At 40.1% G+C, this 26,114-nt stretch overlaps 1 protein-coding gene across 1 annotated transcript; it reads right to left on the reverse strand.

The window, feature by feature from the left end:
• Positions 1–22,751: 22,751 nt before the first annotated feature.
• LOC125877445 (uncharacterized) lies at positions 22,752–25,475 on the reverse strand. Its single transcript, XM_049558737.1, has 3 exons — positions 24,892–25,475; positions 23,759–24,566; positions 22,752–22,760 (listed from the first exon to the last, which is right to left on the reverse strand). The coding sequence occupies exons 1-3, from the start codon at positions 25,473–25,475 to the stop codon at positions 22,752–22,754; spliced, it is 1,401 nt and encodes a 466-aa protein (XP_049414694.1).
• Between the last annotated feature and the right edge of the window lie 639 nt (positions 25,476–26,114).

Below are 26,114 nucleotides of genomic sequence, written 5' to 3' on the forward strand. Positions count from 1 at the left end.
AGTCCAGAAACATTCTCAAAACCTTTCTCAGTATATACTCAAGTCGCTGACCCAGTTAAAGCTAGATGGGTAAAATAAATTGCCCTGCAACAGTCCCTCAGAAAGTGACCTCATTAGATCTTTTGGAGTTAGAAATGGCAGATTTCGATATCATTCTAGGCATAGATTCGTTACATTCTTGTTATGCCTCAGTCGATTGGTGAACTAGGATTGTTCAATTTCAATTTCCAAACGAGCCAATCTTAGAACAGAAGGGTAGTAGCTTAACGCCTATGGGTCGATTCATTCCTTACCTTAAGGAGAGAGAGTTGATCTCTAAGGGTTATCTCCATCAACTTGTTCAGGTTAAGGAGTCAAGCACTGAAACCCCAACTCTTGAGTCAATACCAGTAGTTAATGAGTTCCTAGAAGTTTTTCCAGAAGATCTTTACGAAGTTCCTCCTGAAAGGGAAATTGACTTTGGAATTGATCTCCTTCCAGATACCCATCCTATTTCTATTCCTCCTTACATAATGGCTCCAACTAAGCTTAAGGAAATGAAAGAGCAGTTGAAAGACCTTCTAGATAAGGGTTTCATCAGACCTAGTATTTCCCCATGAGGTCCACCATTGTTGTTCGTGAAAAAGAAAGATGGTTCTCTCAGAATATGCATCGATTATAGACAGTTGAACTAAGTCACAATTCAAAATAAGTTCCCCATCCCCAGGATTGCTGACTTATTTGACAAACTTCAGGGTGCTAGCCACTTCTAAAAGATGAACCTCAGATCAGTTATTACCAACTCATAGTACGAGATAGTGACATCCCAATAACAACCTTTAGAACTGGGTATGGTCATTATGAATTTGTTGTTATGTCATTTGGACTAACAGATGCTTCTACAACTTTCATGGATTTGATGAACAAAGTGTTCAAGCAGTATTTGGACTTGTTCGTTATCATCTTTATTGATGATATCCCAATTTACTCTAGGAATGAGGAAGAACATCCGAATCATTTGAGGGTTGTCCTGCAAACAATCAAAGATCACCAGTTATTTGCTAAGTATAGCAAATATGAGTTTTGATTGCAGTCAGTTGCTTTCCCTGGATATATAATCACTAGCGAAGTGATCCGAGTTGATTCTGAGAAATTAGAATTAGTGAAACAATGGCCCAGACAAACCTTTCCTACAGAAATAATAAGTTTCTTGGGTTTGGCTGTTTATTACAGAAGGTTCGTAAAAGGATTTTCATTCATAGCTTCTCTACTAAGTTGAATCAGTAATTTTTAAGTTTCTGTGGCTAGATGAATGTGAGAAGTGCTTTTCCGAACTAAAAACTAAGGTTACTACAACTGCTGTTTTGATTCTACTAGAGAGTTGAGACGGTTATGTGATTTATTGTGATACATTCAAAGTTAGCCTAGGTTCTGTGTTGATGCAGTGAAGTAAGATTATATCTTATACTTCTAAGCAGTTTAGGGTGCTTGAGAAGAATTATCCGATACCTGACCTCGAGCTTGCAGGATTACTGTTTTCACTTAAGATTTTGAGATATTACTTGTATGGTGTTCACGTAGCTGTGTTCACAGACCATAAGAGATTGCTTGAGTTCCTCAAGGATTATGATATAAGTGTGTATCACCATCCTGGTAAAGCCAATGTAGTGGCAGATGCTCTTAGCAGACTATCTATAGGTAGTTTAGAACATGTTGAGGAAGAAAGAAAAGAGCTAGCAAATGATGTTCACATGTCTGCTCGCTAGTGAGTTCTCTTTATGAGCATATCAGATAGTGGTGTAACAGTCTAGAATGGGTCAAAATCTTTATTGATAGCGGAGTTTAAGGAAAATCAAGATAGTGATCTAATATTGCTTCAACTAAATGGTGCAGTTCATCAGTAGAGAGTTGAGGTTATTTCCCAAGGGGGAGATGGTGTGCTTCGCTATGAGGGTCAATTATGTGTTCGAACAGTGGGTGACTTCAGACAACAAATTCTTGTTGAAGCCCATAACTCTAGGTATTCTATTCATTCAGGCGCCACTAATATGTACTGGGATCTGCGGGAAGTCTTTTGGTGCAATGGTATGAAAATGCATATAGAGAATTTTGTGGCTAAGTCCCCTAATTGTTAACAAGTGAAGGTAGAACATTAGAAACTAGGAGGTATGACTCAAGAGATCAACATTACTACTTTGAAGTGGGAAGTGATCAACATGGACTTCATTACAAGCTTACCTCGTACTCGCAGACAACATGACTCCATTTGGGTGATAGTTGATAGAGTTACTAAGTCTGTGCACTTTTGGCTGTTAAGACTACAAATTCGGCGGAGGACTACGCCAAGCTTTAATTAATGAGATAGTTAGGTTGCATGGGGTTCCTTTGTCCATCATCTCAAATAGATGTCCTTAGTTTACCTCTCATTTCTGGAAGTCATTTCAGACAGGTCTTGGTACTCAAGTTAATCTTAGCACATCATTTCATCCACAAATGGATGGTCAGGTAGAGCGTACTAGTTAGACCTTAGAGGACAGTTTGAGAGCTTGTGTGATCGACTTCAAGGGTAGTTGGGATGATCACCTTCCTCTTATAGAGTTTGCCTAGAATAATAGTTACCATTCCAGCATTCAGATGGCCTATTATGAGGCATTGTGTGGGCCTAGATGCAGATTTCGATTTGGTTGGTTTGAAGTAGCTAAAGAAGCCTTGATAGGGCCAGATTCGGTTCATAATTTCATGGAAAAATTTCTACTCATTAGAGACAGACATAAGACAGCCAGAGTCACCAGAAGTCCTATGCAGATGTAAAAAGAATAGACTTGGAGTTCCACATTAATGACTGAGTTTTCCTAAAAGTATCACCTATGAAGGGGGTGATGACATTTGGCATGAAAGGGAAGCTTAGTCCTAGATATGTAGGCCCTTACAAGATCTTGAAAAGGGTTGGTAAAGTGGCTTCTGAGTTAGCGTTGCCAGCAGAACTTGCAGTAGTGCATCCGTTTATTCACATTTCATTATTGAAGAAGTGTGTGAGTGATCTATCATCTATAGTACCATTGGAAAGTGTTGCTGTAAAAGATAGTCTCACTTATGAGGATGTGCCAGTTGAGATTCTCGATCATCAGGTTTGAATGTTATGAAACAAAGAAGTCGCTTTAGTGAAGGTTTTGTGGAGGAGTCAGTCAGTAGAGGGAACTTCTTGGATAGAGAAGCAGCCAAGAAGTTCAAATATCCTCATTTTTTTTCCTTCTGATTCCATTCAAGATTGAGGCAATAGTTCCCCTTCAGTTTTTCAGTTACTCTTGTGTATATTTAGTCTTAGTTTCATGTTCCTTCAGTGTATACTAGCATGTTCAGTGATTAACGTTTCAAGGACACTTAATCTAGTTCTAAGGGTCAATGATCGTTAGTCAGTATATAACCCAACCAATGGAGTTGGGGTGGATCCCACAGAGAGTAGCTTTCTTTGAATTCAAATATGAATGTATGATTATGAACTTTACAACTTAGCAGCACACACTTAAGAGTTTAATAATCAAATTCTTAGGATTTCGTTACCAACACACATCAAAGTATTAACAAGAAACAATCAAACAACTACCAAACCCTTGGGGGATTGACTAACCAACTGCCGAATTCAACTTAATGGGTGTACATCATTACCGACAATTGTAATTCATTGCAGGTAGAATGGACTATAAGTAAAACAATTTTCTCTCGAACAATTGCCTTATTTCCGTTGAGTTTTCTCGAACCTCAACACTATCCTTCAGCTAACCAGCCCACGTTCTCATCAAATCCACTCTTTCGAGATGGATACAAAGGCTGGGTTTTGGGTTTCACTTTCTCAAGCTGAAACCATCAAGACCCACTACTAAGGATGCCAAAACACTATGTTGGTTCTATACTTCGCTCTCGAGCAAGCACAAAACTCTGAAATTTATCACACCAAAGATGTAATAATCACATTAAACCACCATAATAATTTAGATCCGCTTTAGATTAAGACCCCAAATCACTAATTGATAACACTCATTTAGTAGAATGCAACAATTGGTCACATTTTCAAACCCCCAAGGTTAGGGTTTTAGCTAATCATGATGAAAAGATGAAAATCAACACCTGCCACATTTTCCATAGCTAGATAAATTAAATTCGGAAGTTAAAATTAACTAAAATCTTCTCTATTACAAAATCTCAATGAAAAACCTTGTTGAAATCACTTGAAATCCACAATGGTTGTGTTTTCTCTCTCAATCTTTTGTTCCTCACGATTTTGAATACCCCTCTCTCTTGCAAAAATCAATTTATGCAAGTCTGATGTCTGGCTATTTGGGACTAATCGGTGAGGTAAGTCGGGCTTCGCCGACCATTCGGTAACTCGCCGATTGGCCATCATCTCGCCTTCATTTTTGACCTCTTCTTAGTCTAGCCACTGTAATTTTAGATGAGCCAGATCAGGATCGCCGAGCGATTCCGCGATGTGCCCTTTTTCCTTTCAACTCACCCATCAGCACTTATCTGGATCTCCATGAGTACTTTTGGCGACCTAGTCATCCATTGCTGGAGCGATCGGCGACACGCCGAGTGGAACAACTGCTCGTTGAACCTACCACTAATTCAACCTTGGAATTCTATAACTTTAGGCAGTAGGGAGGCAACTTGGCGAGTTGCCGAGTGAAATCGACGATCATCAGGCTTGTCTTTCCCTTCTCTTTTTCGCTCGTGTTGTCTCTATTGCCCATTTCTGTCGTAGCTCTGTTCCTCAATCCATGTATCTGAAAATCAATGGTTATACATCAGTTGTTGGCACAAAATATGCTTTTGAGGACACTTAATCTATATATAAATCTCTAAATGAGTCCAAATCACCGAATGCATCAACATCCTCAACATAAAATTTTGCTTGTCCTCAAGTAAAACTCATGTTCAGTAGTTCAAAAAGGATGTCTCAAATAGTGCTACACAAGACTCATTCATGAATGCACACAACAAGACTCAACTTACTCATGCAAGGATCAATTGTGTACTCAAAAATTCAAGTTGTAACTCACCATTATGAAATATTCTCAAGTTCACAATACTTGCTTCAAATGCAAGTTCAAGCTCAACAAAGGTGCTCAAATTCCTTCACACAAAGGTGATTCCATATTCACACATAATTTTTTCAACAATTTATAGCTCCGGAATCACAAACAACTCTCACACTCAAAAACATGAACACATGCATGACTCCACCCATAGGTTTGCCCTTATTTTCCAACCAATACTTGTTTCAGCACACTCAAGATCAGAAAGATCTTTTCCACGCTTGTAACGGGGATGAGTGTAAATGTATTGTCATTTAGGCTCAGTGGATGCTATCCTCATGAAATGTGGTGTGAACAACACTTCCTTTCATTCTCCTCATCATTCTCATTTACGTTCATAAGTCACCTCGTTATTCACTTTCCATGGACTCCGGACAACTAATTTCTTTTGCACTTTTACAACTTTATTTCAAAACTTTTTCAATCTTTTTGTTTTCTCATTCCTTTTTTTTTTGTATGGTGGGGTTCCACATTATTCACAACCATGGATCAAGGGAGACTTTTTTTTGCAACTTCTTGATTTACCTTCTCTTTTCACCAAAGCCTAAGTTGGTTATTCAAATAAAGCACACTTCATGAGGATTATGGGTGAAGGGATAAAGAAAGATCACAATTTCATCAAGTTTTTTCCAAGAAAAGGATTAAGGCTCAAAGTTTGTTCAAGCAAAGATCACACGCTCACAAGGTAGGCCACATAAGAGGTATAATATTAAATTGTTTCGATCTTTAAATTTTTTGCCAAAGATCATTTCAGAGGTCATATCCCTTGGTCAACCGGACCACCAGGGAAAATTCAAGGTGTCATCACACATGGTTCACGGTAAGCTCATCACACAAGGCATTGACACCAATGTCAAGCAAGACTCCACACTTTCACTAGTGTGCAATGTTCATCACAAGAGACTCAATTCAACAATCGGCTAATCACAATAATATGCGAAAAGTTCACATATTTCCTATACAACTTCATTTCACATAAACGTAGCCGCACATTCATGTTTGTTCGATTGAGAGCACCATTTAAGTCATCGGTATTGATCACAACCGACACTCAAATTTGCAAAAGAGCAACCACAATTAAACACAATCAAGAGGTGGCAAAAATGGGTCAAAGAACGCAGACGAATTCACTGACCAAGTACACACCCCCAATAAAAGCATTCAACACTATACCCAATGTGAGTAGAGAACGGACACTCCCACAAATAAAACAAGTGTAAATATAAAAACCAGCAAAATAAAAAAAAATTCTAGTATCTAAACATGCATAGCAAGGTTATAAGGAATCTTCACTAAATGCCCAGTTTGCGAAAAAATGAACCAGTCGCCAAATGGTTCGGTGGTGCGCCCAATGAGTTGAATAACGCCCTTAGTTCTAGCGGGTGATATTTACGGAAAGGGGTAAATTGACGGAGATGCGGGAGGTCGCCGAACAGGTCGGTGACTTACCTAATGCACTTGGGACATCGCCAAACAATCATTGAGTTACACTTTCAGCACTAAAGTAAAAAAGCAAGAAAATTGGGTTGCCTAAGCACGTTGGAGATTCGCCAAGTAATAAAGGTCCCCCGCCGAATGTTCCAGAATCTCAGCCCCATTTTTGAAGTCCATAGGGGGGACTATGTCATTCTTGCCGAACAGGTTTGACAATCAACCAATAGCATATTCTTCTCACATAATATACTGCACCTACAAAATCAACACACATTATTTAAAACACTAACACTTGGGTTGCCTCCCAAGAAGCGCCTTATTTAATGTCTGGTACGACGTGGAAAATGCTCTCAAGCATCTTCCAGGTAAACCACCTCAATCGGAGAAATCTCTTGGCACTCGCCAAATTATAACTTCAAGCGTTGCCCATTCACCTTAAATGCGGGTCCTTCTTGACCTTCAACATCGATGGAATCATTTGTGAACACTCGTGTCACTCTAAATGGTCCTAACCATTTGGACTTGAGCATTCCTGGAAAGAGTCTAGGTCGAGAGTTGTATAGTAACAACAGTCTCCCACTTTGAACTCCCTCTTAAGGATTTTAGCGTCATGCCATTTCTTCATCTTTTCCTTGTAAAGGGATGAACTTTCATAAGCTTTGAACCTCAATTCGTCCAACTCATTTAACTGCTCTACTCTCTCTTTTGAAGTCTTTGTCCAGTCCAGATTTAGAGCTTTTAATGCCCACAATGCTTTGTGTTCCAATTCAATTGGAAGATGGCAAGATTTACCAAAAACTAGCTGATACGGAGACAAACCAATTGTTGTTTTGGATGCTGTACGATACGCCCATAGTGCGTCATCAAGCTTTCGAGACCAATCAGTCCTATTAGCATTCACTATCTTGGCAAAGATGCTTTTGATCTCTCGATTTGACACTTCAACTTGGCCACTCGTTTAGGGATGATACGAAGTTGCTACTTTGTGTTTTACTCCATATTTACTCAATGCAGTTGAGAACCACCTATTGCAAAAGTAGGATCCCCCATCACTAATAATAGCCCGAGGAGTACCAAATCGTGCAAAGATTTAGCATTTCAGGAACTGAACTGAAATGACCCAAAAGGTTCTTAAAAATGTGCTTCGGAAGTTACCGGAAACTTGTTTAGCTATAACAAAAAAAATTCGTTTCGTTTTTTGAAAATTCGACTTCATATTCTTGTTTAGGGGGTCAAATTGAGTGGGAAATGGGTCTAACCCAAATTTTAGAGCAACCGTATCAAAATCCGAAATTTCCAAGTGAAGCCTTTTTCGAGGGTCTACTTTGGAGGGTCATATATCCTAGCACACAAATAATTAGGTGGCCCATAACATATCCATGAAAAGCCCTTGGAGTTAGCTACCTAACGCACTTTGTTTTACCTCATTCGGAGTTTGGATCAAGAAGTTATGCCCATTTTCGTAAAATCTGTCCGGCAGGAAATGCAATTTCCAGTGAGCGTTTTTACTGTTCAGCCGCCTCATTTTTTTTCCAAGTGTTGGACCATTTTTCCAAAGGGCATATGTTATTTCCTATATACCATTAGTTCAATTCCAATCTCTAAAACATTTCCCAAAACACCTCTCCCATACGTAGACACATTTTCTCTCAAGTTCTCTCAAGAACCCTAATCCAAAACCTTCCTCAAGATTGGAGAGACTCTTGCTCCAAGTTCCAAGCTTCCATTGAAGACACTCTCAAGACCTTCATAAGAACTCAAGGTATGTGGTGTTGAACTCATGGGTCCTTCCACCCATAGTGCCTAGACTCTATTCTACTCACTAATTCATGGTTTAAGTTAAGATTCATTAATTAGTCTTGTTCTTTGTAATAATTTCCTGCACATTGAATTTTAAACATGAAAAGTGATTGTTTTGAGCATGTTGTGACACTAGAACATGAATCTAAATTTGGAATGGATATGGAGATTTTCATGTGGTATTGTGGGTGTTAAAAGGTGTTGTTGTAGGTTGTTCACTGGTTTGGCTGCATAACTACCACCCTGTTTTTCATGCTCTTTGATTCCATTACATGCCTTCAAGGTGTTTGACAAAATGTCCAACTATGGAGAATTGATGAATTGATGCTTTAAAGCTTGAGGTATGAGATAAATGACAATCCAGAGATGTGTTGATGACAAACTAAGTTTGTGTATATGTTCATTCCATACGTGAGATTGCATTAGAGCCTACTGGGAATTTCCTACATAAAGTGTTGCATGACCATGCCCGGTCCGGGGGAAAAGAACCGGACAACTATGTGAGAGGTTTATATCTCACCACCTAGGATGTTTGGGGTGTGACCAACATCAATCATGTGAGAGGTTTATATCTCACCACCTAGGATGCTTGGGGTGTGACCAACATCAACCATGTGAGGGGTTTATACCTTGCCACCAGGGTGTCCGGGTGTGAACGGCATCCCCCATCCTAAGTTGGGGTTATAGATTGGTTGGATCATGCATACACATATGATATCTACTATTAGTATAGATTTACTTAAACATGTTTTGACTTCACTTTGATCATGCATCCTCATATTGTTATTCATAATGCCTATGAAACTATTTCTTGTATTTCGATTGTGTCCTTGTCTATTGTTGTGTTGCACCCCGCATACTTAGTACATTCCAAGTACTAACGCATATTTTGCCTACATGATGTCACCATGTAGGGACCGGAGCTACTCTTGATCCTTCTCTCCATTCACGTGGCTAGTACGGTGCTTATCCGAGTTTGTTGGTGAGTCCTCAATGATTCGAGGGCTATGTTATGTTTCCTACTCCTATGTTTTGAGACTTTAGCTTGCAATTGTATTTTGACTATGAGGGGAGCCGGTAGTATGTCATGGCCCCCGTCCTATCTATGTATGTAGAGGTGTGCGTTGGACAAGTATTTTGTAAATGAGCTTGACTCTTGTTCTATGATGTCATTTTGAAATGGTTTGCCCTTAGTCCCTATTTCCCGTTAATTAATGTTGATTGTACTTCCGCGACCGATGAAGTGTGATGACAAGTTTGAGAGGCTTGTTTGGGGTTCCTTCGGGTTCCTCATTCGCCATGTCACGTCTAGGCCCTAGGCTTGGGTCGTGACAAGCTTGGTATCAGAGCACTAGGTTGTTAAATCCTCGGAGTCCAACACACCGCGTTGAGTAGAGTCCTAATCATGGTTGTGAAGCGCGCCACGACTATGAATGGGAGGCTACAAAACGTTTTAGGAAAGGTTTCCCTTCTTCATGTTCTATGTCGTGCTTAGAGTGCGATAAGGTGATTCCTCCCTAACGCTTGTTCTTTGGATTGCTAGATCATCATGCCAAACATGAGGGGAAGACGGGCCCGATCACCGGAAGAGCCACCCACCAATGGTGAGCTCCGTGATGCACTCACCATGCTTGCACAAGTGGTAGCTAACCAAGTGCAACAAGGAGCCCAAGCTCCTCGAACTACCACCCCGGGGGAAAGGGTGAGAGATTTCATGAGGATGAACCCTCCGGTCTTCCATGGTTCAAAGGTGGATGAGGACCCGCAAGAGTTCATCGATGAGGTATGCAAAATCTTGACCATTATGGATGTTGGTGCTTGTGAGAAGGCGGAATTGGCGGCCTACCAACTCAAGGGGGTTGCTCAAATTTGGTTTGATCAATGGAAGGGTGAGAAAGGTAATGGCTATGTGGTGTTGTGGGAGGAGTTTAAACTTGCTTTCCTTAATAGGTTCTTCCCTCTTGAGCTTAGGGAGGCAAAGTTGGTGGAGTTCATGAACTTGAAGCAAGGAGCTATGAGTGTGAGGGAGTATGCCCTCAAATTTGTCCAACTCTCCAAGTATGCACCTCACTTGGTGGCCGACTCTAGGTCGAGGATGAACAAATTTGTGATGGGTGTATCCGACTTGGTTAGTGAGGAGTGTCGGTCCGCTATGCTCATTGGAGATATGGATTTGTCTCGGTTGATGACTTATGCCGAGCAAATGGAGGAGGAGAAATTGAGGAAGAGAAGGGGGCACGAGGCCAAGAGGGCCCGATTGGAGAATAGGTTCCCTAAGGGTGCTAGATTTCATCAAGGCCGAGGAAACCCTCATGTCAACCGGGGATTTGCTATCAATGTTCCTAGACCTCAAGGGGGAGGTGAAGTGGGTTCTATGGATGTATGCCCTAAGTGTGGGAGGAAGCATGGTGGTCCTTGCATGAAGGGTTCGGGTGCTTGCTTTGAATGTGGAGAAGTGGGTCATAAGAGGTTTGAATGTCCCAAGATCCGCAACAAGGTCCGAAGTGCTAACACTACTCCTTTGGGTAGAGGTGCTTCTCAAAGTGGTGCCCCAAGGGACAATCGATTTTATGCTTTGCATGGTAGACAAGGTGTTAATGAGACTCCGGATGTGGTGACCGGTATGTTGCAAATCTTTGATCTTGATGTTTATACTTTGATTGATCCGGGTGCCACCCTTTCCTTTGTTACCCCCTTAGTTGCTAGAAAATTTCATGTCGAGTCGGAATTGTTGCATGAGTCATATGAAGTATCCACTCCCATTGGTGTCTCTATTGTTGCTAGAAAAGTGTATAGAAATTGTCCGGTTTGCATATTAAATAAGTTGTTGCCTTGTGATCTTGTTGAGTTGAACATGGTGGATTTTGATGTTATTCTTGGGATGGATTGGTTGCATGCATATTATGCTTCTATTGATTGTAGGACTCGTAAAGTCAAGTTCCGATTTCCTAATGAACCCGTCCTTGAGTGGGAGAGCCGGGATGTTGTGGTGAAGGGGAAATTCATTTCTTGCATTAAAGCCCATAGGTTGATTTCCAAAGGGTGCTTGTACCATATTGTGAGAGTCAATGATGTGGAGTCTAAAGTCCCTCCTATTGAGTCTATTCCGGTTGTTAATGAGTTTCTAGATGTCTTCCCAGAAGACCTTCCCGGTGTCCCTCCCGAAAGGGAGATAGATCTTGGTATAGACCTCCTTCCCGATACTCAACCTATTTCTATCCCCCCTTACCGTATGGCCCCGGCGGAGTTGAAAGAGTTGAAAGAGCAATTAAAAGATTTGTTAGAGAAGGGGTTTATTAGACCTAGTCATTCTCCCTGGGGTGCTCCGGTTTTGTTTGTGAAGAAGAAAGATGGGTCTCTTAGAATGTGTATTGATTATCGACAACTTAATAGGGTCACCGTCAAGAATAGGTATCCTCTTCCAAGGATTGACGATTTATTTGACCAATTGCATGGGGCTAGTCACTTCTCTAAGATTGATCTTCGGTCAGGGTATCATCAAGTGAAGGTGAGGGAGTGTGATATTCTCAAGACGGCCTTTCGTACTAGGTATGGGCACTATGAGTTTGTGGTGATGTCTTTCGGGTTGACTAATGCTCCGGCTCTCTTTATGGATTTGATGAATAGGGTTTTCAAACCCTACCTTGATTCTTTTGTGGTGGTGTTTATAGATGACATCTTGATCTATTCTCGGGGTGAGGAAGAGCACAAGGGTCACTTGAGGGTTGTACTCCAAAGATTGAGGGAAGAGAAGTTGTACGCTAAATATGAAAAGTGTGAGTTTTGGTTGAAGGAAGTTGCTTTCCTAGGCCATGTGGTGTCGGGGGATGGTATTAAGGTGGATCCTAAGAAGACCGATGTTATTAGGAATTGGCCTAGACCTTTGACCCCGTCGGATATAAGGAGTTTCTTGGGTTTAGCGGGTTATTATAGGAGATTTGTGGAAGGGTTTTCTTCTCTTGCTTCTCCTATGACTAAGTTGACTCAAAAGAAGGCTAAATTTGTGTGGTCGGATGAGTGTGAGGAAAGCTTCCAAACTTTGAAAGAAAGGCTTGTGTCCGCTCCTATTTTGTCACTTCCGGATGGGTTAGAAGGTTTTGTTGTTTATTGTGATGCTTCCCGTATTGGTTTGGGTTGTGTGTTGATGCAAAGTGGTAAGGTTATAGCCTATGCTTCTAGGCAACTTAAGGTTCATGAAAAAAATTACCCAACCCATGATCTTGAATTGGCCGCCGTGGTTTTTGCTTTAAAGATTTGGCGTCATTATTTGTATGGGGTGCATGTTGATATCTTCACCGACCATAAGAATCTCCAATATGTGTTCACGCAAAAAGATCTTAACTTGAGACAAAGGAGGTGGTTAGAATTCCTTAAGGATTATGATATGAGTGTTCACTATCATCCGGGGAAAGCTAATGTGGTGGCGGATGCATTGAGTAGAGTGTCCATGGGTAGCTTGGCTCATGTGGAGGAAGGTAGTAAAGAGTTGGCTAAGGAGGTCCATCGGTTGGCCAAATTGGGAGTTAGGTTAGAAGGGGTGGATAGTGGAGGAGTAGTTGTTGTTGATGGTTCAAGGTCTTCCTTGGTTGATGAGGTGATAGTCAAGCAAGATCTTGATCCTTCTTTGGTAGAATTAAAGGCTTCGGTGAGTAGTGGTAAGGTGGAGGTTTTCTCCCAAGGGGGAGATGGTGCCCTTAGGTACCAAGGTAGATTATGTGTTCCTTGTGTGGATGGTGTGAGGGAAAGAATCCTTGATGAGGCTCATAATTCTTTTTATTCTATTCATCCGGGGTCAACAAAGATGTATAGAGACTTGAGGGATGTGTATTGGTGGGGCGGTATGAAGAAGGACATTGCAAAATTTGTTTCGGGTTGCCATAGTTGTCAACAAGTCAAGGCCGAACATCAAAGGCCGGGTGGCCTAACTCAAGACATTGAGATACCTACTTGGAAGTGGGAAGAAATCAACATGGATTTTGTAGTGGGCTTACCCAAGGCTAGAAGAGGCTTTGATTCGGTTTGGGTGGTGGTTGATCGGATGACAAAGTCGGCTCATTTCCTACCGGTTAAAACTACTTACGGGGCTGAAGAGTATGCCAAGTTGTACATTCATGAATTGGTAAGGTTGCATGGGATTCCTTTGTCTATCATCTCGGATCGTGGTGCCCAATTCACTTCTCACTTTTGGAAGTCATTCCAAAGGGGTCTTGGTACAAAGGTAAAGCTTAGCACGGCCTTCCACCCTCAAACGGATGGCCAAGCCGAAAGAACAATTCAAACCTTGGAGGATATGCTTAGAGCTTGTGTATTGGAGTTGAAAGGTAGTTGGGATGATCATCTTCCTTTGATTGAATTTGCATACAACAATAGTTATCATTCTAGTATCGGTATGGCTCCTTTTGAGGCACTTTATGGTAGACGGTGTAGGTCACCGGTTGGGTGGTTTGAAGTTGGAGAGGTGGCCTTGTTGGGTCCGGATCTGGTCATGGATGCTCTTGAGAAGGTAAGGATGATTAGGGAGAGGTTGAAAACAGCCCAAAGTCGTCAAAAGTCTTATGCCGATGTGAGGAGACGGGATCTTGAATTCAAAGTGGGTGATTGGGTTTATTTGAAAGTTTCTCCAATGAAAGGTGTGGTTCGTTTTGGTAAGAAGGGGAAATTAAGTCCTAGGTATGTCGGTCCTTATGAGATAATAAGAAGGGTTGGTAAAGTAGCCTATGAGTTGGGGTTGCCCAAGGAGATGGAATTAGTTCATCCGGTATTCCATGTATCGATGTTGAGGAAATGTGTTGGTGATCCTAACGCTATTGTACCTCTTGAGGTTGTGGGTGTTGTAGAAGATAATTTGACGTATGAAGAAGTCCCGGTTCAGATCTTAGATAGACAAGTTAAACGGTTGAGGAACAAAGAAGTGGCGTCCGTTAAGGTGCTTTGGAGAAATCAACAAGTGGAGAGTGCTACTTGGGAAGCCGAAGCGGACATGCAAAGACGTTATCCTTATCTATTCAACTCCACTCAAGCCTAAGGTATTAAATCAAGTCCTTTGTACTCCATTGAGTCTTACATTTCAGCCCCTGAATCATTAATGTGCATATATGTTTAAATTGATGAGTTATGGATGTTTTATACTAAGTTTTGAAATCTTGAAGTGATGTTTAAATAAAATTTTTGCATTCATGTTGGGGCTGATATGTTCTTACTAAGTCTTGCCTTGTACGTCTCTTCCACATTCGGGGACGAATGTTCCCAAAGGGGAGATATTGAAATGACCCAAGAGGTTCTTAAAAATGTGCTTCGGAAGTTACCGGAAACTTCTTTAGCTATATCAAAAAAAAATCTGTTTCATTTTTCGAAAATCCGACTTCATATTCTTGTTTAGGGGGTCAAATTGAGTGGGAAATGGGTCTAACCCAAATTTTAGAGCAACCGTATCAAAATCCGAAATTTTCAAGTGAAGCCTTTTTCTAGGGTCTACTTTGGAGGATCATATCTCCTTGAACACAAATAATTGGGTGGCCCATAACATATCCATGGAAAGCCCTTGGAGTTAGCTACCTAACGCACTTCGTTTCACCTCATTTGGAGTTCGGACGAAGAAGTTATGCCCATTTTCGTAAAATTTGTCTGGCAGAAAATGCAATTTCCAGTGAGCGTTTTTACTGTTCACCCGCCTCATTTTTTTTACTTAGTGTTGGACCATTTTTCCAAAGGGCATATGTTATTTCCTATATACCATTAGTTCAATTCCCATCTCTAAAACATTTTCCAAAACACCTCTCCCATACTTAGACACATTTTATCTCAAGTTCTCTCAAGAACCCTAATCCAAAACATTCCCCAAGATTGAAGAGACTCTTGCTCCAAGTTCCAAGCTTCCATTGAAGACACTCTCAAGACCTTCATAAAAACTCAAGGTATGTGGTGTTGAACTCATGGGTCCTTCCACCCATAGTGCCTAGACTCTATTCTACTCACTAATTCATGGTTTAAGTTAAGATTATAAATTAGTCTTTTTCTTTGTAATAATTTCCTGCACATTGAATTTTAAACATGAAAAGTGATTGTTTTGAGCATGTTGTGACTCTAGAACTTGAATCTAAATTTGGAATGGATGTGGAGATTTTCATGTGGTATTGTGGGTGTTAAAAGGTGTTGTTGTAGGTTGTTCACTGGTTTGGCTGCATAATTACTACCCTATTTTCCATGCTCTTTGATTCCATTACATGCCTTCAAGGTGTTTGACAAAATGTCCAACTATGGAGAATTGATGAATTGATGCTTTCAAGCTTGAGTTATGAGATGTATGGCAATCCAGAGATGTGTTGATGACAAACTAAGCTTGTGTATATGTTCATTCCATACGTGAGATTGCATTCGAGCCTACTGGGAATTTCCTCTATAAAGTGTTGCATGACCATGCCCAGTACGGGGGAAAAGAACCGGACAACCATGTGAGAGGTTTATATCTCACCACCTAGGATGCTTGGGGTGTGACCAACATCAACCATGTGAGGGGTTTATACCTTGCCACCAGGGTGTCCATGTGTGAACGACATCCCCCATCCTAAGTTGGGGTTATAGATTGGTTGGATCATGCATACACATATGATATCTACTATTAGTATAGATTTACTTAAACATGTTTTGACTTCACTTTGATCATGCATCCTCATATTGTTATTCATAATGCCTATGAAACTATTTCTTGTATTTCGATTGTGTCCTTGTCTATTGTTGTGTTGCACCCCGCGTACTTAGTACAGTCCTAGTACTAACACATATTTTGCCTACATGATGTCACCATATAGGGACCGGAGCTACTCTTGATCCTTCTCTCCATTCACGTGGCTTGTACGGTGCTTATCCGAGTTTGTTGGTGAGTCCTCAATGATTCAAGGGCTATGTTATGTTTCCTACTCCTATGTTTTGAGACTTTAGCTTGCAATTGTATTTTGACTATGAGGGGAGCCGGTAGTATGTCATGGCCCCCGTCCTATCTATGTATGTAGAGGTGTGCGTTGGACAAGTATTTTGTAAATGAGCTTGACTCTTGTTCTATGATGTCTTTTTGAAATGGTTTGCCCTTAGTCCCTATTTCCCGTTAATTAATGGTGATTGTAGTTCCGCGACCGATGAAGTGTGATGACAAGTTTGAGAGGCTTGTTTGGGGTTCCTTCGGGTTCCTCATTCGCCATCTCACGTCTAGGCCCTAGGCTTGGGTCGTGACAATAGGTGAGAGACCATGTTTATTATATGATTAGTGTTGGTTTAAACTATCACGGAAGGTGATGTGATGCCCTGCACGTTTCGGCATTTGTACTGCAAGTTAACTCCAACGAGAGTATTTAAACTCGAAACAGTAAAGTGGTAATTGAGCTTAAAGTTGAAAGTTAAGTGCTAAGTTAAAGTAAGAGGGATTAATATTTAGAAAATGGAATTAAATAAGTGAGTTGCTTGTTTGACTTAACTAAGCTAGTAGGTGACAAGTAAGTGCATCACCTACTTTGACTTATTGACCAGTCCAAAGAACCAAGTAGGTGCATCACGTACTTGAGCTATATGGATCTAGTTAAAAAGGCCAAGGTTTATGGATCAGATTTGGGCCTATGCTAATGGACTCACTTGAGGCCCAAACTAAGTTAAATAAAAGGAAAATGAAATTAAAGTCCAGCAGCCAAATCTGTCAAGGCCCAATATATTTAAACTGAAGTGAAAGCAAGTAGGTGAATCACCTAGTTTGACCTTTTGAGCTGCTTGATGTACATAAGCAGGTGCATCACCTACTAGACCAATTAGTGGCGGAAAATGGACCAAAAAAGTGAGGTTCTAGAGGATTATTTTTTATGGTAAAGAAAGCTCTCCATATAAACCCAATATGAGCTGATCTTTACACTCATTTTAACACACAAAATTCACAATTTACTTCAGCTATCTCTCTCTTTTCTCTCAAGAGCAGCCTAATAATTTCTTTTAGGGTTCTTGAAGAAACCCTCATATCTGCAAACCAAAGTAAGAGAAACACTTATGGATTTAGCTAAATTCTCCAATGGAAGACTACAAAACATGTTATTCAAGATTAATTATAAGTACAAGGCAAAAGTTCCCACAAGCTATTGCTCAGTTTTCTTAATTATTAAAATACTTTTTGCTACTTTTTTGGTTTAAGTGTAAAGGGAAGTTGAAGTTCTAGAGGAATTCTAGCTATAAGGAAAAGTTGTAGAAATTGAGGTAAGGTGACTGCTCCATTTTCTTCCTCTTTATGTATGAGTTTGAGTGAAGAATTATGGGGTGTGATGTTATAAAGAACTCAAGGGGGTGGTGAGTTGAATAATTGGTTGTATGATAAATAATATTTGAGGTTGATTTATGTGTATTGTTGTTGATGCAGCTTGGGTAATCTTGGAAAAGCATATATAATGTATGTATTGGGTAAAGAAGGAGGGTGTAGTGATACACATTATTTCAAGGGCTATATGAGCTTATTATCTGTTAAAGTTAACTAATGTTTTATGGGGCTCATGGTGTGATAGCTACTAATTTTAGTTTATCATGACTTATATTGTAGATTAAAACATAAAAGGGGAGGCTGAATTGTGATAGTTGTATTGGTCAGAGGAAAAGGTATGTAAGGCTATTCGATTCAATATTCTTCGGCATGGAATCTGATACTTGTCATTAATATTAATAAGTGAATTTCCTAAGTTCTATTCCTAGAAAAGGAAATGTAGTGACAGTGTACAATCTCCAAATAGATATCAATATTACCCCCTCTCCTTAGTGTATAGAATTACTTCATTATATGTTCACTACTGTATACTTGTGTAATTATCTTCCTATGTGCTGGTATAGCAATGGTATTTGTAAAAGCAAGTTTGGTGAATCCTCATCTTAATTAGTTGAAGTCATGTCATATAAGCTCACAAGTAATGCATTGATGTTACATAGCCCCTTATGTCATTGTTACTACCTTGAAGTATTATTTTCATGTCTTTTACTACTGATTCGTAGTTCCAATTATCAAAAATGATTATGACCACCAAAACAACAATCTCAAAGATTAAAGAATTTAAGTGAAGCAATCTGTATAATTATGGTTGGCAGCCCAGGGGCAAATGCCTAGCATGGGTCAATCCCAATTGGTATATAAGGGTGGCAGCTCAAGGGCGAAAGCCTAGTATGGGCCGATCTGAATTGGTATAGAAGGGTGGTAGCTCAGGGGCGAAAGCCTAGCATGGGCCGTTCCCAATTTGTGTAATTATGAGGACCGCATCCCAGGGTTAAAATTCCTAGCATGGGTCATCCTCTTCTACCACTGATCAGCTGGTCATTTGTATCACATGCCTTATAAAGATCGTAACACACAGAAAGGTAAAGAAAATTATGTAACATACCTGATCCCAGAAGAGTTAACAAAGGTGGTGTTCTGTTATGATATATGCACAAATATATTGATACTTGGTTTTATTCGAACTATTATTTAATATATGTTATTGCCTTACATATTCAGTTCAATTTTTCATACTAACGTCCCTCGCGGGGGACGCTGCATTTCATGCTGCAGGCACAGGTACTCCAGCTAGTAGACCTTCTCAATAGGATAACACGACACTTAACTACTTTTGGTGAGCTCCAGGTTGATTCAGAGTTTTACTTAGTCCTTGGTAGATTCATTTTGGTATTGTATAGTAGTTAAGGGTAAGGCAGGGTTTGTCCCGACCTACTCTAAGGTTTTCTATCTTTTAGAAGCTTTGTAGACTAATGTATATGGTTCAAGTGTGTCTTAGAAAGTTGTGACCTCAACGGCCAAGTCTTGTATATAAGTTTTGGGTGTACTTATGTTGGTTCTTATCGTTGCATCCCAAGTGAACTTGTCACAACTTTAAGATTGTCATAGTTATATGCATAGTAAGCACAGGTTACATCTTGGTTCTGTCGGGCCTTTAGGGCATCGGGTGCCTGTCCGTCTTAATGGGATTTAATGAGTGACACCACCAAGATGTACCGTGATCAACGGGAAGCCTATTGGTGGAATGGTATGAATAGGGATATAGCGGGTTTTGTAGCCAAGTGTTTGAACTATCCACAAGTTAAGGCCGAGCATCTAAAGCCGGGAGGCTTGTCCCAAGATATAGATATTCCCACTTGGAAGTGGGAGGAGGTGAATATGGATTTTGTTGTGGGATTGGCTCGTACCCGAAGGCAACATGATTCCGTTTGGGTCATTGTAGATGGAATGACAAAATCAGCCCATTTCATTCCCGTCAAGGTTTTCTTTTCGGCGGAATACTATGCCAAATTGTATATCAAGGAGATAGTGAAGTTACATGGGGTTCCCTTGTCGATTATTTCAAATCGGGGTACTCAATTTACTACACACTTTTGGAAGTCATTCCAAAAAGGGCTTGGTACTAAAGTTAAGCTTAGCATGGCTTTTCTTCACCAAACCGATGGGCAAGCGGAACGTACCATCCAAACCTTGGAGGATATGTTGAGAGAATGTGTAATAGACTTCAAGGGTAATTGGGATGACCATCTACCATTAATAGAGTCTGCCTACAATAATAGTTACCACTCAAACATTGCCATGGCTCCTTTTGAAGCTTTGTATGGTAGGAGATGTAGGTCTCCGGTTGGTTAGTTTGAAGTAGGTTAAATTGCTCTTACTGGTCCTCAATTAGTTTATGAGGCCATTGAGAAAGTTTGACTCATTAAAGAGAGGTTGAGAACGGCTCAAAGTTGGCAAAAGTATTATGTCGATATCAGAAGAAGGGATTTAGAATTTGAAGTTAATGATTGGGTCTACATGAAAATCTCACCTATGAAAGTTGTGATGAGGTTTGGAAAAAAAGGGAAGGTTAGTCCCCGGTTTGTCGGCCCATATCAAATCTTGAGACATGTTGGGAAAGTTGCATATGAGTTAGACTTGCCGAATGAATTAGCTCTGGCTCACCCGGTTTGTCATGTTTCCATGCTTAAGAAGTGCATAGTTGACCCGGTAGACATTATCCCCTTAGAAGGATTGGGGGTTGATAAGAACCTTTCCTATGAGGAAGTTCCGGTCAAAATCTTGGACCAACAAGTTAAAAGGTTGAGAAATAAGGAAATAGCTTCCGTGAAGGTTCTATGGAGGAATTATTTAGTTGAGGGTGCTATATGGAAGGCCGAGGCCGATATAAAGTCCCGTTATCATCATCTTTTTCCTTCTACTCCTACTCAAGCTTGAGGTAAGTAGTTCTTCTTGAGTTCCTAGTTTTGGGAGTCATGTATGATAAATGTGTTTTTCTATGATTTCCTTATGTTATGCATGTTCTTGAAAAGAATTCAAATTTAGTAATAAAATGAGTTCCATAAATTATGTATTTGTGATGTTGTTGTGCATTTTTGTATGATGTTGCCTATTTGACTTCATGGGACGAATTGATGAACATGTGTTAGTCTTTTATGACATGGCATATTGGGTCCATTAATGTTGTGTTGGAGAAGGTAGTTCCTCCTATGAGCATGAGAAATGTTGAACTTCATGCATTTTGGGTTGGTAGATGCAGTTCCTACTTCCTTATGTTGGATTGATGGTAATTGAGATGGAGTTGATGTTTCCTCCCTTGAATCGTGCATTATTTTTATGTTGCATGCATGATGGACTGCTAGTCTTGAGTCTTTACTTCCTTAAGGTGCCTAGATCGTCTTTTGAGGATGAATGTTCCCAAGGCGGAGATAATGTAACACTCCGGAAATGTGTAGGCTTAACTAGAGATCAAATGAATGGGGTAAGAGTCTAGAAAGAGGGCAAGGGCCTAAATCACCTAAGAAAAGTGAAGGAAAACAATTTTTTGCTTTGGACCATTCGGCGATAGGGCAGCAACATCGCCCAAGTCCATTGGCGACTAGCCAAATGGACCTCCCTCGCCTAGTGGGAAGCCCCCCCCTCCAGCCTAGCTACTGGAATATAAGGCTAGCTAGGTCGGGGCGGGCCAACCAACTTGGCACATCACCCAAAGGCCCTCCACATCGAACATGGGAGATGCTCCATAATGGAGCATTCTGGATATTTAGGCAAGCCAAGGGACCAATAGGTGTGTCGCCTTAGTGCCCTTGGCAAGCTAAGGTGTGCATTAGGTGAACTAAAACGTGCTTATAGGCTGATTTTAAATTCAAGCCTAAGGGTCTTCAGTTATTCTTCCAAAATTGAACCCACATTATTTTACTCTTTTACTAATAAGCATAAAAGCTTTTTAGACTCAAATTTCCCCCAATTAAGTCACTTTTATAGAATCTAAAAGAAAACCCAAGAACTTCATATTCCTCACAAAATTTCTCTCTCTAAAACCTCCATTGAAGAAGAAGAAGAACTTGAAGATTAGGGCTCAAGAACTCATCTTCCCTACTCAAATTTGTGAGGAAATATTCAATCAAGGTATGGTACTCTTGATTCATGGTTAGCTTTCTTCCATGAAGCCCTCAAACTCTCAATTTCAAAGTAGGTAATTCTCCAAAACCTAGGGTTTTCAATCTAAGTCATGGGTTCTTCCTAAAAATGATTTCAATGATTTAATTGTTTTATATTATAATTGAATTGTTGTTTTATGGTGGTTTTATGATAAAGTCCCCCATGAATCCAAGAATTTCCCTATTTTCCAAAATTAGATCTCCAAGTATGATTTTGGGTCAATGACTAGTACAATGCTATACTATTATGAATGTGATGAATTGATTATTTCAATTACGTTGTTATACATGTTCAATGAAGCAATTCTAGAGATATTGATGAATCATGATCCATGACCCTTGAAGTGCAGTTTATGAGAATTGTGCATGTGCTACAAGATTTACTATGAGTATGAAGATCCTATGGCTATAGTGTAAATTGTGGTATTGATTGAAAGATCCTTCTTCCCTATACCCTTACACACAAACATGCATGAAGTATTTATGAATATGATTATCTAGGTGTGTTGATTGAAAGACTATTCTCATTAACACACTATGAATATGATGTGAAAGGTTTACTCATATAATGATGATTCTAGTTTGTAAGGCCATTCTCACCTATTGAATCTATGATCTACCATGATACCATGTTTGTTTGAGTGCTAGGGCATTCTTCCATAAACATGAAATTAAGTAAAGACTTAACATGAACTTAAAGGGAATTATGCTTAGCACCGAGTGGATATGGAATATGAGGTAAAGACTCTCCCGTCAATACAATAGGCCGGGTTTCTAAAGTTAACCTCATGAGATAGAAGCTCCCCCGTCAATACAATAGGCCGGGTTTCCAGAAACAATCTCCCTATCCCGTAACTATGTGCCCACATAGGCTTTTAGCTAGTGGGTCCACCTAAAACCTAATACATGTAGTTCTACCTTAGGCAAATAGGACATCTCTTTTCGGTGTGGAGATGACACCGGATTCCATGTAGCTCACATGGTCTATGCCGGTTATGGCTATTTTACCTATATGACAAGAATACAAACTGTGATAAGAACAAGGAACATGGGCTATCACTTATGACTTCTCAAGGAGCTCTACTTAGTGTGAATGGGGGTATGGGACTTCATTCATGCATGGTACAAGTGGACTTTGAAAGGGGTTGTACTGTGGTTCTCTTATGCTATGATGACTTATGAATTATGAATGTTAATTAGATTGTTGCTATGATTGACTTTCCTTAATGTGAGTTAATGAACATGAAAGTCTCCTTATCTATGAGTATTGACTATGATGAGGTTAACAATGATATGTAGGACTATGGTGGTCCAAAAGTAATACTTAGTGTTGGTGGTATTATGGGATGCCATTCACGCATTGCACAAGTATGACTTAGGGTTACCTAAGAAATGGTTCTATTATGTTATATTGATTTATATGAAGAATATGCTTGTGACTTGCGTTTTACACTAAAAGTGCATGATGGTTCTAAAACTTAGCAAATGCATGCTTTATAACTAAAATGTCCCTTTTTGCATGTTTTCAATGATTTTTTTATGCATGGCTATCATACTTAGTGCATTTTTGTACTCAGTCGTATTTCTTCTACATGTTTCTACAAAGTGTAGGTTCCGGCAATTGAAGTGTCCTTCTCTTGATACAAGCTTTGATAGTCTTTTCCTGAAAGCTTATGGTGAGTCCTCATGGATCCGAGGACGAGTATTATGTTGATGTTACTTTCCTTTCATCTGTATTAGACTTTCAGTTTTCGATTGTAAGGGTTGTGACCCTATTTTGAGACTTCGATTGTATTAGATGGCTTATGGAGACAATGTTCAGACTTTTATTTATGATTTATGAAAAACTTCGATTGTAAACAATTTTTTTAATTCCGCATAATTTCTATGACTTTATGTTTATGATTGTGATAAGAACTTGTATGAGACCCCTTCGGGATCAAGTACGCCGTGTTACATCTAGGGGGTACCCTTGGGTCGTGACAAGAACTCTCATAGGCCTTAACCCTGAATTCATCCAACTCATTGAGTTGATCTACTCTTCCTTTTGAAGTTCTTTCCCAGTCCAGATTCAGAGCCTTTAATGCCCATAATGCTTTGTACTCCAATTCAATTGGTAAATGGAAAGATTTCCCAAAGACTAGTTGATAAGGAGACATATCGATTGGTGTCTTGTAGGCAGTGTGATATACCCACAGAGCATCTTCTAGTTTTCGAGACAAATTAGTCCTTTTTGCAAATACGATCTTACCCAAAATATTTTTGATCTCTCTATTTGAAACTTCCACTTGGCCACTTATCTGAGGATGATATGGCGTTGCTACTTTATGCTTCACCTCATATTTGCTCAATGCTGATGTAAAAAGCCTATTGCAAAAGTGGGACCCACCATCATTAATGATAGCTCGAGGAGTGACAAACCTAGCGAAAATGTAGCGTTTTAGGAACTGAACAACACTTCTCCCTTCGTTGATTGGCAACGCTACAGTTTCCACCCACTTAGAAACATAGTCTACCACCACCAAGATGTACTTGTTTCCAAATGGACCCATGAAATCGATTCCCCAAACATCAAATAACTCAACTTCCAAAATCGGTTTCAGAGGAAGCTCATGTCTTCTGGATGCTCCACCTTGTCTTTGACATTGCGTACATTTCTTAGAAAACTCCTGAGCGTCCTTGTAAAGGGATGGCCAGTAGTAACCACTTTGGAGGATCTTAGCAACCGTGTGCACTCCAACATGATTACCCCCAACCGATGAAGAATGACAAGCGTGGAGACTATCATAGAATTCTTCTTCCGGAACACATCTCCTAATGATATGGTCTACGCACTCTCTTAACAAGTATGATTCATCCCAAAAGTATTTCTTGACATCAAACAAAATCTTTTTTTTTATAGAAGTTTAGTTCTTCCGGTATCAACCCACACACTATATAGTTAGCAAAATAACCATACCAAGGAGTTTGTTGGAGAGCTATTGTGAATACTTGTTCATCGGGAAAGGCATCATTTATGTCTACCTCCAGCACGTCATTTTCCTTGCCTTCCAATCTCGATAAGTGGTCAGCCACAAAATTTTCACAGCCTTTTCTATCTTCGACTTCAAAGTCAAATTCTTATAACAATAGCACCCACCTTATCAATCTTGTCTTAGCATCCTTCTTTGCCATTAAATAACGTAGCGCAGCATGGTCAGTGTGAACAACCACTCTAATGCCTAGCAAGTAGGCCCGAAATTTCTCAAACGCATATACTACTGCAAGTAATTGTTGTTCTGTCACTGTGTAGTTACTTTGAGCACCGTTTAGAGTTTTACTTGCGTAGTAAGTACGGTGAAATAGTTTGTTGTGTTTCTGCCCCAACACGATGCCTAATGTCATGCCACTTGCATCACACATAACTTCAAAGGGTTCAGACCAATCGGGACTAATGATAACCGGAGTGGAGATCAATTTTTCTTTCAAGCACTTAAAGGCCACCATGCACGCATCATCAAAGTTAAACTTCACCTCCTTCTCCAAGTGTTTGCATAGAGGGTGTGCAATTTTTGAAAAGTCCTTGATAAACCTCAGGTAAAAGCCGGCATGCCCCAAGAAGCTATGAATACCCTTCAATGAAATTGGTGATGGTAACTTCTCGATCACTTCAATCATTGCTTTATCAACCTCCAGCCCTTTTTGTGACACTTTGTGACCAACAACTCTCCCTTCCTTAACCATGAAGCGACATTTTTCCCAGTTAAGACCCAAATCGGTCTCCACACATCTTTGGAGAACTTGTTCTCCGTGTTCTAAACACACTTCAAAGTGTCACCTACAACCGAGAAGTCATCCATGAAGACTTCCATTGAATCCTCCACCATGTCAGTGAAAATAGAAAGCATGCAACGTTGAAATATTGTCGGAGCATTACACAACCCGAATTGCATCCGTTTGAATGCAAAGGTTCCATATGGGCAGGTGAAGGTAGTTTTTTCTTTGTCTTCTGGAGTGATGAAGATTTGATTATAACCGGAGTAACCATCCAAAAAGCAATACCATCCTCTTTCTAATAGTCAATCAAGCATTTAATCCATGAAAGGCATGGGGAAATGATCTTTTCCGGTCCATGAGTTTAACTTCCGGTAATCCATACATACTCGCCTTTTGGTTACCGGTTTCATAGACACAAGCTCCCCTTTGTCATTTGGAACTACCGTGATGCCTCCCTTTTTCGGTACACATTGTATCAGACTTACCCATTTTCTATCCGCAATAGGGTAGATCACACCTCCATCCAACTACTTGATTATCTGATTTTTTTACTACCTCTTTCATCGATGGGTTTAATCTCCTCTGATGTTCAACACTCAGTTTACA

This window comes from Solanum stenotomum, chromosome 9, assembly GCF_019186545.1.
Source record: "Solanum stenotomum isolate F172 chromosome 9, ASM1918654v1, whole genome shotgun sequence".
NCBI classification, from domain to species: Eukaryota; Viridiplantae; Streptophyta; class Magnoliopsida; order Solanales; family Solanaceae; genus Solanum; species Solanum stenotomum.

Bases quoted from the DNA above. Each gene is read 5' to 3' on its own strand.
- LOC125877445 (XM_049558737.1), bottom strand. From the start codon at position 25,475: ATGGTTAAGGAAGGGAGAGTTGTTGGTCACAAAGTGTCACAAAAAGGG. The intron at 24,567-24,891 runs GTGGGTGCTATT...CCATATCATTAG, and splicing joins GCTAAGACAAGATTGATAAG to GAGATGTGTTCCGGAAGAAG.